Source organism: Lepidochelys kempii, chromosome 3 (assembly GCF_965140285.1).
Source record: "Lepidochelys kempii isolate rLepKem1 chromosome 3, rLepKem1.hap1, whole genome shotgun sequence".
Lineage (NCBI taxonomy): Eukaryota > Metazoa > Chordata > Testudines > Cheloniidae > Lepidochelys > Lepidochelys kempii.
In genome coordinates, this window is record NC_136382.1 from 121,597,334 (window position 1) to 121,613,814 (window position 16,481).

Sequence of the window (16,481 nt, forward strand, 5' to 3'; positions counted from 1 at the left end):
TATTCATAAACAAAAATTGTGATAGCAATGGCTAAACCACCCAATGTTTGACTTTATAACCATTATTTTTTTTCCACTTGTCTTCCATTTGGGATGCATAGCTCCCATCACAATTATTGGGTGGTATAACCAGCAACAATGAAGGTGGTTGCTTAAATATTCTGTAGGATTTGTCTCCTGTATTCTGTATGCTTAATCAGCTAATTTACTATATAGATAGATATTCTTGTCTAATATGTTGAAAGAATGTTTATTCAGCTTACTGCATATCATGTCTTTATACTCCAGCTGTTGACTTGACGTGCATTGCTAATGTATTAATTTTAGTAATGCACGTTCTAATTCATCCTACCCATACAGTCTGTCCGCTGGAAACAGGACTGTTTTCAGTTTCCTCCTTCCAACCGTCTGCCAAATCATTTCAGAATACATTCTTTCATACGCCCCGGCTCTCAAACCATTCGGAGCAAAGTCCATCACCTATCGTGGAGGCACTACTTCTGCCATAATAGATGGTCTGCAGGCTGGGGAACGCTATATTTTCAAAATTCGTGCAGCAAACAGGAGGGGACAAGGTCCTCAGTCTAAAGCCTTCAGTGTCGTTATGCCAACAGGTAAGTATCGTGTGCCTATGACTTAGTCTATACATTCTTGCCATTGATTTGTTTGTGTAACTTTTTATTGCAGTCATTGGCTTTTTATTCCACTAACCTGCAGAGTTTCATAACACTATTTCATTTCAAAGGTTCTTTAATAGCCAGCTTGTTATAAGCTTTAAAACTTAGATCTGTCATGGCAATACTGATCCAGTCAGTCATCACCTTCATAGCACATACAGTATAAAGGGAGACAAATATTTTAAGTAAACATATACCGGTATTCTGGCTGTTTCATGACCTGCTGCATGAAAATATATATTCCTTTTGTTTTACAGTGTTCAGTGAAATCTATACTGTATTTTGTTTGCTTGTACTCTTCCTGACAATATTTGCAACATATAAAAACTAAATTTTAAATGTTAATGTGCCAAGTTTTGCAGTCCTTACTCAGGCAAAACTCCAAAATATTTGCTTTTTCCTATGAGTATATTGTTAGATAGACAAAAATGTGATCTGTTGTTTATTTTTAATGTAGCATTAAGGGTCAGATCCTCCACTGGTATACATCAGCATAGCTGCATTGAAAGCTGAAGCTAGACAAATTCAGAGTGGAAATAAGGCTTATGTTTTTAATGGTGAGAGTAATTAACCTCTGGAACAAGTTACCAAGGGTTGTGGTGGATTTCTTCTTCATCCCTGACAATTTTGAAACCAAGATGGGATGTTTTTCTAAAAGATCTGCTCTAGGAATCATTTTGGGGAAATTCTATGGCCTGTGCTATCCAGGAGATCAGACTAGATCAGTGGTTTTCAAACTTTGTTTTTCTGGGGACCCAGTTTAAGAAAATTGTTGATGCCTGCAACCCAATGGAGCTGGGGATGAGGGGTTTGGGGAGGGCTCAGGGCTGGGGCAGAGGGCTGAGGTGAGGGATGTGGGTTGGGGCCGGGAATGAGGTGTTCAGGGTGTGGGAGGGGGCTCTGGGCTGGGGCAGGGGGTTGGGATGCGGGAGGGGTGCAGGCTTTGGGCTGGGGCCAGGGATGAGGGATTTGGGGTGCAGGAAGGGGTTCTGAGTTTGGGGGGGATCAGGGCTGGAGCAGGGGGTTGGGGTGCAGGAGGGAGTCAGGGGTCTGGGGTAGGGGTGCAGGATCTGGAGTGGGGCTGGGTGTGAGGGGTTTGGGGTACAGGAAGGGGTTCTGGGATTGGGAGGGTCTCAGGCATAGGGCAGGGGGTTGGAGTGCAGGGTTGGGGCATGAACTTACCTCTGGCAGCTCCTGGTCAGCAGTGTCCCGCCTGTCCTGGCATCGCAGACTGCACCGCGCCTCGGAAGCGGCCAGCAGGAGGTCTGGCTCCTAGGCGGAGGCGCGCAAGCAGCTTCTTGTGACTCTCACCTGCAGGCACTGCCCTCCCCCCCAGTTCCCATTGGCTGGTTCCCGGCCAATGGGAGTGCAGAACCGGTACTTGGGGTGGGGGCAGTGTGCGGAGCCCCACCGATGACTGCTTACGGGGCGCAGCACGGTGTTGAAACAGGTAGGCGTTAGCCTGCCTTAGCTGGGCAGCACCACTGACGAGACTTTTAACGTCCCGGTCGGCGGTGCTGACCAGGGTGACCCAGTGCCTGACATGCCGCAACCCAGTACTGGGTCACAACCCAAACTTTGAAAAATGCTGAACTAGATCAAAATGGACCCTTCTGGCCTTAGAATCTATGAATCTATTAAATCAGTAAAGCTATGCTGAACATCTGGCTCCAATTATTTGTCTAGCATTGCCTACTCTCAACTGACTTATTCTTTATTTTTATTATTTTAAGTTTTCCCCAATTGATGATGTAGTGATATTTGTATTTCCCAGTAGGATGGCTAACACTGAATTAAGTATTGTCCAATGTTGTAAAGCATGATCTGGATCTTGCTGGCTGATTCATTTTTCTTAGACAGTTTTTATGCTGTCTTTACATATATCATTGTGAATTTTTTTTTAAAAAATATTTTTTTCTCTTTTGCAGCCATTAGGGATGATTCAAATGTTCATCAACAAACAAACATTCAAGATAATATGGAGTCTAAAAAACCTGGTGATGCTGTGCCTTCATCCCCACCTCGAACCTTTCCTGTTCCTTCTCGGAAAATCCAATCACCAGTTTCCTCTAAGCATACTGCTGTTCATTCATCTAATTCTCCCAGTGGTGGAGATACAAAAAGTCCTCTTTCTGAGTTTAAGAATAAACTCTTGACTGATAGCGGGGTGCTGAATAAATCACAGCTATTCTCTAAAAAGACATCAGAGCGAGAACCTGATCCCCAATCCACTGAAGTCACAGATGATCATGATTCCGCCAGTGAAACGCCAACACCCTTGCCTAAAACCCAAAATCTGAGAAGAAACGTTGGGCCCTACTCTCTTAGCCGGCCATTTCACTCTGTCCTTTCTTCAGGTAGAACACCAGTTAGGCCACGGACTCCAGTAAGGACGAGACAAACGAGCACAGACAAACTTGGCTCCTCCTCATCTTCATTGACCCAACGCTCCTCATCCTCTTCCTCTGCATCTTCGTCCATTTCTAAGTACACAGATAATGAAACAAAGCATCAGAGACAAGGCAACTCTAATATTCCTTCTTCCCCTAAAATCCCTTTAAATAATCTGCCTGCTGAAAATGTACCTCATGATATTGCAGATAGAGTGGAGGAAAAACAAGTAAGTCTAGATTCTGTGCCATTAAAAAAAATAGAGTCCAGTCAAGTATCTTCTAAAACTCCAGAACACACTCACTTGGCTTTACCATTGAATCGGCAGTTTGCTGTGTCTCGCAAGGTGGTCCAGAGCCATCAGACTAAGGCACACACCTCTTCTGCGCCAATTAAATCACCTACATCATCAACAGTTACAAACTCTCAAAGTCATTCACGCTATCCCTCTTCTAATTTGGTTCACTCTGATACCCAGGATAGTTATGACAATTATGATGGCAAAGAGGCAGAGAGTAGAAATAATAAGTCAAGTTCCAGTTCTTCTTCTCGTGATGGAGATTCACTTCCATCACTGCAAACAAAACTTCACTCAGGTTCTAATCCTCACATGTTGAAGGATCCAAAATTAGCCACCGCAGCTGCAGCATCACAGTCTGCTATTTCTGCTTCTGCTAGCCGTACTTCGACTAACTCACGCATCCCATCTTCTGTTAAACGTAAGTCTGTTGGAAGGGATGTTGATGATGGTAATTATAATGAGGACACAGAAGCGGAAGAGAAAAGACAAGACTCTTCCTCTTCTAGGTTTAATTCTAGGTCTTTTTTAGGACAGACTGCCTCTGAACGTTTTAATTTCCTCAAGCACAAGTCATCTCATACAATCAGTAAGTTTCCAAACAAGATCAGTAGTAATCAAGAATCTAAGCTGCCACCCTCTAAACCCCCTTATTCTGCTGTTTCCTCAAAGGTTCATCCTCAGACTAATGCACGCCTAACCTCAACTAGCACCACTAGGTCTAGTTCCAATATTGAGAGAGATACTAGAGAACTGGAGGGTGAAGATGAGAAACCATTACCCTCAACTATTGTACGTGACCATTCACCTTCCTCTTCTAGACAGTCATCTTCAGCAGCAGTCTATTCTAGAAGAAGAAGTCCTTCGGTAGAGTCTAGTGCTCACCGCAGAGAGCCAGTCAAAGAGAAATCACAGCTCTCTGGTTCAGAAGATGAACTTCTTAGTACAGAAATAGAGGAAACTCCCACAAAATCAGGCTCTTTGCTTACAGTCCGCCAATCTTCTTCATTGCCCTCAATATCTGGGAGATCTCCCTCATCTACTAGAATGAACCACCACTCTAGTCCTAGTGTTTCTCACCAGGTAACAAATGGTCAGGATGCAAGATCAAGAGCCTTATCAGGCTCATCATCTTCCACTGGGTCTTCATCAGTGGCTACAGCAGAAAAGTATTCTCATGTACAGTCTTCTGCTTCCAAACAACAGCCTGATGATCAGGACAGTAAGGAGGTGAAGGAAACCTTTGTGAAATCAAAACAAAGTATACCTTTGTCTAAAAAAACATTAACTGGAGGCTCTCATTTTTCATCTAAAAAACCTCTCCATCCTTCTCAAAAGGCACATGCTGGTCAGCCTCAACTTCCATTCTCCTTATTAAATTCTAGAGGCTGGCTTCCTTCTCAGATCTCCCACAAAAGTAATGAAAAATTACAGGAGGATGAGGATGTGGCCGAGGAGGAGGAAGCAGATGACAGAATAAATGCCCATTCTGCATTCCCTAAAGGTGTCCCTTCTTCTAGGAGACTATCTACCTCTTTGTCTCAGAGAAGTTCTAACTCATCTCTTTCAAAGCTCCAGCAGTCACTTTCTCAAATTAGTAAAGTTGATGAAGAACACAAAAGTAGACATGACTCTCCAACTTCTTCCAGAGGATCAAGTTCATCTTTGCCAGCAGGCAGACATGTTGGATCCAGAGTAGCAACCTCAAATGAACATGTGTCAGATTCATATAAACCATCTTCATCTTCCTATCAATCAAAACCTGTTCAGTCAGGCTCTAGCTCCATCACTGACACAGCAAAGGACAATCAGAATAGCAGGGATACTTCTTTATCTTCAAAGTCATCCTCCACTTCTTTGAGACAAACTGATCTTTCAGTTCCTAATTACCATTCAGGTTCCAGGGTCTCTACTAGAACAGCATCCAAAAATGAGAAAAAATATGGCCCATTCCAGTCACCGTCATCAAAAGTGGAACCTTCTCCAAAAGCTCCTTTCTCCTCTTTATCTAAATCTCAACAGTCAGTTTCAAAAGATGATGATGATGATGATGGAGAAGTGGAGGAGAAACCCACATTATCTTCAGCTGCAAGATGGTCATCTTCCTCCAGTTCTAGAGACAGCACAAATATGAATGGCAATGGTGCCAGGGATAAAAGGAAACCCACGGGCTCTCGTCTAATACACAAAGTAAACTCTGCAGAAGAAAAAGAGGCTGAGGAAGAGCCTCCCACTTTAAAACAAGGCAGGTCATCGTCTTCTGTAGTCTCAAGAATTTCTCAGACTCCTAACAAACCACATACATCTTCTAAGCCAAGATTGGCCTGGCCACGCTCCTCTGCATCCATATCTGTGCCTTCTCAGCTGTATCCCACACACTCTGCTTCTCCAACTCTTTCTTCATCTTCATCCCCTCTCGTCTCCCGTCAACGACTACAAAGCTCAAGGCCACGAAACCTGTCCCAACGGCAATATGTCAGACCTCCATATAGACAAGGTAATATGTTTTTAATTACTTTATTAATTTTACTGTCTTGAATGTTCCCCCCCATCAGTAGTTCGATGAAAGCTACATTGTTTCATCAGGATACAAGTTAAAGTATATAATTCAGTGTACCGTATTATTCATATTTTGGTAGTATCCAGAAAGCCCCATCAGAATTGGGTCCCCATTTTGCTGAGCACTGTACAAACAATCTGACCTGATGCATATGCCTCTGGGGTGTCCTGCAAAATCAGTGAGGCTCAGGGTCTTCCCAAGGGGATCAGATTACAGAGTCAGGGACTATGTATGGAAACTGGGCAACACTAGAGTTGCCAATTTTGATTGGATGTATTCCTGGAGGTTTAATCTTTAATTCCTGGAGACTCCAGGACAATCCTGGTTCGTTGCATGAGAGATTAAGTTTAGAGTCTGATTTTTCAGAGGTGCTGAGCACCCACAACTCCAGTAGACTGAAATGGCACCTGTGAGTGGTCTAAAAGTCAAGCCCTTCGGTTTTTTAGATCTGCCAGTTACCTCCATCTGTGTGGACCTGGAATACCACCTGATCAGCAGGAACAGAACACAAAAGCTAACAGCAAAGGGAGTGTATGCTGAGTGAGCATCACATGTGTTTGGTGGGGTCAGGATTCTAAAATTACTCTCTATCCCAAGGTTGAGTGCCTGTAGCTGAAGCTAATGCTGTTCTAGTGCTGAGCTGAATTATATTGTACAAAGCTGTGTGAGATGAGGTTTGTTCTTTCAGTCTAGTGTTTTCTTCTAGAGGTAAGGAGAAATGTTATAGAGACATTTCTGCCCCCTGACCCCTTTTGGGTTCTTTGTAAAAGGTCAGTATGTGGTTGGATTAAAAAAAGTGATTCCACGTGGTGATGGACTTTTTAGAAATACTTATAAAGTTCAAGAACGTTTTTTAAAAAGATCTATTTGGAAATTCTGCATCTGTTTTGTTTAAAATCCAACAGGGATCAGAGCAGACAGGCCAAACATGTTAGAAAGAAAACAAGTGCTTGTCCTCTTCTGAACAAATCAGTGTGGAATGCAGCTTTTCAGCTGCACAGACATGAAAGGGTTCCAATAGTGCATCTCAACAGAAATTAAATGCCTACTTTTTAAAATAATGGGCCAGATTGTACATCAAAAGTCACTCTCCAGTGGAGTGTCTCCCAATTTACCATGATAAAACTGAGAGGAGAATCAGGCCCAGACACTTTGCATGTTGTTTTTTGTTCTTTCTACTTCTTAGACTTGTATGAAAACTAAGATTTTGATCTAGGCTTCTTGAGCCAATAGCAAACATCCTACTTACTTCCATGGGAGGAAGACTGGGTCTGCTATGTATGTCTAAAACTAAAATTTTCTAGTCTGAACCAACTGAAGGCTAAAAATTCCAGAATGAAAATACATTCTTAATATGAAACCCGCTGAGCTGACATATTGCAGTGTATTTGGTCCTTTCTTTAGCAGGGACTTCACAACAGGCCAAATTCTGCTCCCATTTGCGTGCATGGGGCTGCCATTTATTTCAGACACACTTTCCCCATTACAGCATTTGCTTTTGGCAGGAATGCTTCAGCTATCAGTCCATAGGGTAGAAATGGCAAGTGTGATGCTAAGGCATTCTTGGGGGTTTTGAATTTGCTCCCACCAGAAAATCATCAAGAGCCAAGCTAGACCTCTCTTACAGTGTGATGCAAGATGAGATCCCCTAACAATAGATACTGGAATCCTCCAGCAGATAGTTCCATGGCTGGTAATCCCTTTGTTCTGGACTTTTCAGGTAAATTGGTTTGGGTGTTGTAGGTTCACTCAGGATATACACTCACTAATTTGGGTGCTATGTAATTTCTTGATCTACTGTAAATTATGGAAAAGGCATGCAAGTACTATGGTGATGGGTGCCTTATAAATGTCTGTAAACATTATAATGGTTTGGGTTTCAGATTTAATTTTGAATTTCCTAGTTTTAATAGGTCTGGGGCCTGGTTCAGATTTAATTTTGAATTTCCTAGTTTTAATAGGTCTGGGGCCTGGTTTACTGATATGTGATGGCTGCTTTGCACCATTTCAGTGATACAAAGCAGCCAAAAATACAGTTTAAGCAGCCAGTTAGGCCCGGTTTACATCTTCTTTGTATCAACAGAGCAATGCACAGTAGCCAGAGTGTACTGGTGAATCGAACCCTTTACATTTAGTGTATTTTAAACACAGCTTTATGTACTGGACATATACCTTTATGTGTAAATAATTAAGCACAGTTTGTAATGACCATTGTATTTGTTCATGTTGTAAAGTGTGGTTTGGTTCTGTGCACATGCTTGTTAATAATACTTTATATATTGTTTTCTCTATTTCAGGTAGTAATGGTAGGCCCAATCTTACAACAAAAACAAATATAAATGGGAAAATACTACCTGGTAATAATGGAAAACCAAGTGGACAAAGAATAATCAATGGTCCTCAAGGAACAAAGTGGGTAGGGTGACCTTCTTTGGAAATTCAAGATGCTTTGACTTATTTTTTAAAAAAAGGAATGGTGCTCTTCACCAAAAAGAATATAAAATGTGATCAGACTGAGGGTCCCTTCTGGCCTTAAATCGATGGCTCTATGAAAAAAATTGATTTATTTATTGTTGTGTGATTTAAATAGCTGATTTAGGGCTTAAGGGTTTGTATTTTCAAAAGTGCCTACGTAATTTAGCAGCATAAACCCCACTGACTTCAATTAAGTGATTTTCAATTATGTCAAACTTAGCTCTTCTTTACATGGGGAAACTGACCAGCACAGCTATTCTGAAATAACTGTTCCATAATAGCTATTTCATTATAGCTACCTGTATGGACACTTGTATTCCGGAACAAGAGTATCCACACAGGCAGTTACTCCAGAATAGCAGCTACAGTGATTTAAACTCAAACCCTATTTTATTGTGGAATAGCTTCCCTATGCAGACAAGCCCTTAGCACCAGATTTTTAAAAGTGTTTAGGCACATAAAGATAGACCTCTTGTAGGTTTTTCAGAAGGATTTAGGATTCTAATTTCCGTTGATTTCAATGGGAGTTAAGTGCCTAGGCACTTTTGAAAATTCCATTAGGTGTCTATTTCAATGTAAGAACATAAGAGCTGCCATACTGGGTCAGATCATGGTCCATCTTGCTCAGTATTCTGTCTCCGACAGTGGCCTGAACTAGAGCTTCAGGGGGAGTGTACGGTACAGAGCAATTATCGAGTGATCCATCCCTGTCTTCCATTCCCAGCCTCTGATAGTAGGAAGTTTAGGATCACCCCAAGCATGGGGTTGCATTCCAGACCATCTTGGCCAATAGCCATCGATAGACCTGTCCTCCATTAACTTATCCAGTTCTTTTTTGAACCCAGTTATAGTTTTGGTCTTCACACCATCCCATGAAAATAAGCTCCAAAGGATAGTTGTGCATTGTTTGAAAAAGTACTTGTTTGTATTAAACCTGCTGCCCACTAATTTCATTAGGTGGCCCCTGGTTTTTGTACCGTGTGAAAAGGTAAATAACACTTCTCTAGTCACTTTGTCCACGCCATTCATGATTTCATAGACCCCTATTCTATTCTCCTTCCCACCTCACCCCCTAGTCATCTCTTTCCCAAGCTGAACAGTCCCAATCTTTTTCGTCTGTCCTCATCTGGAAGCCGTTCCATAGCCTTGACCATCTTTGTTGCCCTTCTCTGAACCGTTTCCAGTTCCACTATGTCCTTTTTGAGATGGGGGCAACCAGAACTGGACACAGTATTGAAGGGGTGGACATTATAATATTGTCTGTCTTGCTTTCTATCCCTTTCCTCATAGTTTCCAATGTGCTGTTAGTCATCCTTAGGTGCCTAAATGCCTTCTAAAATCTGCCATTCAGGGCAAATCCCACCTACCCTGTTGATAACCAGCCTATGTATGGAAGGAATTTTTATTTCTGCCCCACATTGATTCGTGCCTCGCTCCTCAAATAGTCCCACTGAAATCAATGAAGATACTCACAGAGTAAGGTACCCTGCAACCGGAATCACAGCATGAGAATAAATAAATGTCATATGGCATTTTAGCGCTCTTCGTGTATATTAGATGAACGTATTCAAATGCCTGGTTTGGAAGACATTTTCAAGATAGTGTGGAAAAACATGCACACGGGCATTTAAAAAATGTAAACTATTTTGATCTGACACTTAGCACCTGTCTTCCATTTTGTCTAGCTTGTCGCATGTGAACCTTTTGGTTTCCTTTTCTAAACAAATGAAATCATTTCTGGAAACAATTAAAATTAAAGGGTGAGTAAAATTTTCAAAAGTGGCTACAGCCCAGGTTTTTAAAGGTCTTTAGGGCATTGATGCGCTCAGCTTTTCAATGCCTAACTGATTTAGAAGCCTAACACTTGTTTTCAAAAGTGATTTAGGCACTTAGGAGCCTCACTACCATTGATTGTCAATGGGATTTTGGCTTCCCTTTGAAAATTAGATTTAGGCTCCTAAATTATTTAGGCATTACAATGCTGGCTACACCTAAATACCTTTAAAAACTTGGGCCTAAGGCACTTACAAGCCTAAATACCATTTTCAAAAGTGCTTAAGTAATTTTGGAGTCCTATGGATTTCGACTCCTAATGAGGTGATTTTCAAAGGCACAGTTAATAGTTAGGGGCTTAACTGCCATTTGTTCCTTTGAAAATCTCTCCCTACATGATTCAGGCACTTCTAAAAATGTAACTCCAAACTTCTCTCTTCCCCTGGAATTACTATTATGGTATAATTTAATTTCCCATTCTTTCATGTCAGGTGAGTTTCAGTATTTCTATCACTGCTTTTTAGATCGTAGATCTCGATCGAGGGCTAGTGTTAAATGCTGAAGGAAGATACCTCCAAGATTCCCAAGGAAACCCACTCCGAGTGAAATTAGGAGGAGATGGACGCACTATTGTTGGTAAGGACAGACTTTTTTCCTAAAGAAAAAATAGTTTTCATATCAATGGTGCAAAATTCTGGCAAATATGGCAGAAGTGGCATATTGATTTTATTTAGGGCCAGATTGTGGCCCAGCTTAATACGGCAGCACAAGGCAATAAGGGGAATATCCTCTTCACTGCATGAGTGTGAAGGGGTATGTGGTATTGCACCCAGTAGTGTCTTCCTCCCCCAAGTAGGTGGGAGGGAGAGTTCAACTCTCAACCTGATCAGAGCTGAGCCAGCATGAGAGGAAGTAACCTGAGCCCAAAAAAGGGCTGCATTAAGTTACTTCCTACATGGAGCAAGCAAGGAAGATGATAATTCCTACTCCAGGCTCTTCCAGGGGGAGCTCAGCTACACACCACCCCTACACAGGATTAGGGCCCTGTTTTAACAGATGCTAGACAAACACAGAGGTAGGTGCAGTCCTTGCCCTGAAGAGCTTACAATTATATCCTCTTCAATCTATAAATAGGTATGGGTATGAAATATACCGTACAAACAGTGTTAACCTGCTCCTCTATTCAGCCAGAGAACAGCCTCCCACAGAGCTGTTCCTGCTTGGAACAGGGATAATTTGCATGGGTGGTTTTGTATAGGAACAATTGCTTTTGGGGACTGCCACTCACAACTATACTGCAAACCACGTCTGCTTTCCCTGTGGCCACATCCCCCTTTATCTCTTTGTAATTGCACCTGTAAATGTGCAACAGAATGGGGTTCTGTGACATCCTGGAGGAGGCAGAATTGGATACAAAATGAGTGGAACCTGCATCTCTGTTCCTGGGCCTGAGGCAGAGAATCAGAGCCATGACTCGCTACTTGACAACCCATCCCTGCTGCTTCCCTGATTGGTTGCCAGCCAGGGCAGTAGAGGATTTAGCCCTCTGGCTTCACTTTGCCAGACAAAATTTGGCCCATGAAATGTATCAGCTTATGATCTAGCCACAAAACTAACTCCGAGATGGAAATTTCAAATGACTGCTGACTTTTTCCCTGAAGTGGATATTTTAAAGTGGTAGGTCATTTGCTCAAAGGACACTTAGTATTCTTGTGGCTGAGATTTAAATTACTGGGGGAAGAAAAATCCCAGCTTTCTGACTATAATAATGTGTGGATTCTTAAAAATACATCAATCATGACAGCATCCCCTTTGAACAGAGTTGAAAATAAAATAAAATAAATGTAGCTGTTTGCAATATTGGATAAGACCCAAATGTGCATCTAGTCCAGTATCCTGTCTTTGACAACAACCAGCACCAGACACTGCAGAAGCAGAGGTGGGATAATCTGCTCCACCCCCAATTAGTTTCAACCTGATCACTAATAGTTGGAGATCAGTTTAAACCCTGAAACACAAGGTTTAATGAATTTAATTTTTTCATTTTTGTTCCCATTAACTATGACAACTCCGGATGTTCTTGTTATACATATAAATGTCCAATCCCTTTTTGCACCTCATTAAGATTTTTGGCCTCAACAACTTCATGTAGGAATGAGTTCCACAGTTCAGACCCCTCAAATATACTCCCCTGTGGCCACAGTGGTTCTTTTTAAAAACAAAAACCTGTTCACTGGGATGTCCATTATTTTAAGTATGTTTCCTTATAAGACTTCAACTTGTCATTGTTGTGTACTTTTTAAAAATATCATTTTAACTTTGCTCAGAATTAGAAGCTCTGTAAAAATGTGTGTCTCTTCAGTTTTTGTAGTTCTTTTCAGTAGAGCTGGACAAACTATTTGTAGTGAACAGTTTATCCAGGGAGTTTAGCCCTTATTTTTGTTTGGGAATTATCCATGAATAGATTTTTATTTTAGCTAATGTAGTTATTATTCCTAATTGATAACTTTTTGCAAATATATTCCATCTTATGGGTTGCTTTGTCTATGTCTTTGACTCTTGGTTGTTTACTATTTGATATTTGTGATTGATCCTTTAAGTCACATGGTATTATGACGGATGTGAGGACTTTCTACACGAAGGGTGAGTCTTCCAGTGTATGAATATGAATACTGGGGTGCACATGGAGTGAAGTTCACAAGGAGGCCTTAAGTAATGCAAGGCCTTCTGCTGACCTCTCTGTACAGGGATGGCTATCATCCTTGGTGAACAACTTTCCTAAAATGTTCAGGTGACCACAAACTCCACTGCTCAAATGTTCATGGAGGAGCAAAATCTAATAATAATACCTAACCCTCATCTTGCACTTTTCATCAGTAAATCTCTAGCATATGGCTATATATCTTCAAACTAAGCCAGCTACCTGGAATCTGCATGAATCACTTTGAATAGTGTTCTGCAGTATTCTCCTTCCTCTATTCTCCAGTTTGCTCATATGGCTGATTTTCACACTTGAGATGGATTTCATGATATGGCTCATCATTAGAAATGGGGAGGAAGAAAATCTTAGTGGTAGGATTCCACCTTGGATTTGGATTTGCTTTTGTATTATAGTTTGAAATGAGAGAGGCTGGATCCAATCTGTGTGTCAGCAGGTATTCTCCCCTTTTACTCACAGATCCACCATGCTGAAATGTCATTTCTGTTAATACAGCATCTGAGCAGGTGGTATTGCTGGAAATGGCAATCAGAACAGATAGAGGGACATGGCATCTCCGTAGGGAAATCAGGAGCGTGAGTAGAAAAAAACATGCCCTCCTCATGAGGTGACATGTACCTCATGTATGGAGTACGCAGATCTTTGAAGGGGGTATCCACAGCATCTGTACCAACACATGTATATACAGAAAGACAAGGCATATTTCTTACATGGAGTCCAGTTCTTTGAGACGCTGAATGCTTCTGGATCCTCAATGACCACAAAGTAATTAGAAGTTGAGGGCATCTGGCACCACCACAGAATCAAGCCCATATGCACTTAGGCCCAGATTCTTAAAGCTATTTAGGACCTAACTCCCACTGAAATCAACCTTTGAAGATCTGGCCCTTAAAAACTAATCCTGCATTCCTATGCAGTCCAGATGTGTATTAAGTCAGTTTCAGTTGCGTCTATGTGGATTGTGTGAATGAGCCAGTAGAAGGTATGGTATATGTGGATATCTTGCTGTTTATGTATTGTGACAGGGTCGGGCCAGATGGCTATAGGAGAGTAATAGAAGGTAGATATATTAGCCCCAGGCTAAGTAGGTCCCTTTTCCCTGGGTAAGGTAACAGGGAAGGTTCCAGAAGAATTAGGAACCTTCTGGAGACAATTAAGATAGGCTGATTAGAACACCTGTAGCTGATCAAGAAGCTGCTAGAATCAATTAAGGCAGGCTAATCGGGGCACCTGGGTTTTAAAAAGGAGCTCACTTCAGTTTGTGGTGTGCGTGTGAGGAGCTGGGAGCAAAAGGCAGTAGGAGCTGAGAGTGAGAACGTGGACTGTTGGAGGTCTGAGGTGTACAAGCATTAGCGGACACAGGAGGGAGGTCCTATGGTGAGGATAAAGAAGGTGTTGGGAGGAGGCCATGGGGAAGTAGCCCAGGGAGTTGTAACTGTCGCACAGCTGTTCTAGGAGGCACTCTAGACAGCTGCATTCCACAGGGCCCTGGGCTGGAACCCGGAGCAGAGGGCAGTCCTGGGTTCCCCCCGCAAATCCTCCCAACTCCTGGTCAGACACAGGAGGAGTCGACCTGGACTGTGAATTCAGAAAAACAGAGGGCTGCCGTGAAGCTCCAAGGCGAGCAAATCCGCCAATAAGCGCAAGACCCACCAAGGTAGAGCAGGAACTTTGTCCCAGTATATAGATATAAATAACTATTTTCCCTTAATTTATCCACAGCATAGTTTGTGGCTTTTTCTTTAAGACTCATAGGAAATAATAAAAAACAGCTGTGGGATATACGTGAAATCACTGGTGGTTACGTATGAATCCATCTAAATAAGTCTCATGAACTCGTGTAGTACACACAGATGAAACACAGTTACAGAGAACATCTGCTATATCCATAACTTAAGATAGGCCTTTTCTCTCTCATTGCAGCATCCTAACAGAGTATCCTTTTTTTTTAACCTTTCTTCTGGTGTATAACATTAGGGGTCAGGGTATAAATCCTTTTACAGTTGTCCATGTATGTTTTCACTTACCTATGTGAGATGAAAGTAGGTGTAATCTTTGCACGTGAGTGAAATGGATATATGAAACCCCTTCTGGGTGCTATTACATGCTGCTGAATCACAGTCAAGGAAAGGGCTGTGTCCTCAGCATCCCAGCCAGCAGGGTTTACCTATTTTAAGTCAGGATTTACTATACCTCTCTTCACTAGTTCTGATACACTCTTGGGAATCCAGCTCTTCAGAGAACCGCTAATAAAAGTGGATGACACTGTGGTTTGTATGAGGTCCTCCTGAATCATTTCTCTATTCCCCTAGGTATGGCACTTCTGGGATCCTAAATGGAAATCTGCTGATGCTAAATACCATGATTTAAAAACATAGAGAATCTGCAATTAGATATTTTTCTTTTGTTCTTCTCTTGCAGATGCTGGTGGTGCTCCAGTAGTGAGTCCTGATGGATTACCCTTGTTTGGACATGGGCGGTTTGGTAAACCTCTAGCAAGTGCACAAGATAAACCAGTAGTAAGCCTTGGAGGGAAACCATTGATTGGTCTTGAAATGATTAAAAAGACAACAACTTCTTCAACAACTACGACCACAATTCCCACAACAACCACAACTGCAACTACAACCACAACTACCATCATCACCACCACTGCTGAACCAACGACTACTGAGCTCCCAACAGAGAAACCACTACCTACATGTCCCCCAGGCACTGATGCTCAGTATGATGAGGATGGCAAGTTGGTAAAAGGGCTTGATGGCCTGCCTGAATGCAATGCAGAAGGTAACAATAATATAAACACAAATAGGAGGTGTGATGTTTCCTAGGGTAGCCAAGGTTGTGAGACACCTTGCTACCACCTGTCCATAGTGTGACAAAGTCTTGTGTGTGCCTGCCATTGGTCAGCTCCCCAACTCCTCCAGCCATCGGCAACACAAGCACTTCCCTCTAGGCATCACAGACCCCGCAGTCTCTCCACAGCTTAGCAACAAGCACACTCCAACTCTTGAGCCCTCCAAGCATCTCCCTGGAGTGTCCAGCCCCTGGTCTGCTGGACAATCATCATGTTCACAGATTTGCTGCTTCCAGAGCTTACCAGTAGAGTGCATCTTACCAGTTCCACCCCAGATCATCAGTCCGCTTAACACACAGCACTGAGATATGTTTATAGTGAAATCATATATACATTTATTTGACATAGCACAGAGATTTAAGTTGTAACAAGTAGAATTACTGGAAACAAATGTTTGCGTGTTATGATTTTACTTTATATGTATTTTACAGCCTACCCGTAATTAACAAGATACTCTCCTGCCTTGTAGAGTATTGCTCATCCAAAATCCTTGCAGTGTTTTATAGCCAGGCTTAGCTTTGACCATCCTTCATGAGAGACACATGCTATTAGATTGCCTCCTGTGCAATGGATTCTGTATTTCCTTGCACCCCAAGATAGGCCTCCTGCCCCCGCTGTTTGTTTCATCTTGGAAATATCCTCTCTTGTAGATTTTGCCATCTCTTATTTAGCCCCTGGCTAAGTATGCAAATAGGCCTACATTGTGAAGCATACAATACACAGAACGTATA

General features: G+C 42.1%; 1 protein-coding gene across 1 annotated transcript in view; it reads left to right on the plus strand.

The window, feature by feature from the left end:
- The window catches only part of FNDC1 (fibronectin type III domain containing 1), a 126,841-nt gene that overhangs the window by 60,802 nt on the left and 49,558 nt on the right, over positions 1 to 16,481 (plus strand). Inside the window, exons 7-11 of the mRNA XM_073337819.2 lie at positions 426 to 614; positions 2,606 to 5,863; positions 8,224 to 8,342; positions 10,699 to 10,810; positions 15,315 to 15,680. Coding sequence (XP_073193920.1) covers positions 426 to 614; positions 2,606 to 5,863; positions 8,224 to 8,342; positions 10,699 to 10,810; positions 15,315 to 15,680 — 4,044 coding nt within the window. The remainder of the gene's footprint in view (positions 1 to 425; positions 615 to 2,605; positions 5,864 to 8,223; positions 8,343 to 10,698; positions 10,811 to 15,314; positions 15,681 to 16,481) is intronic.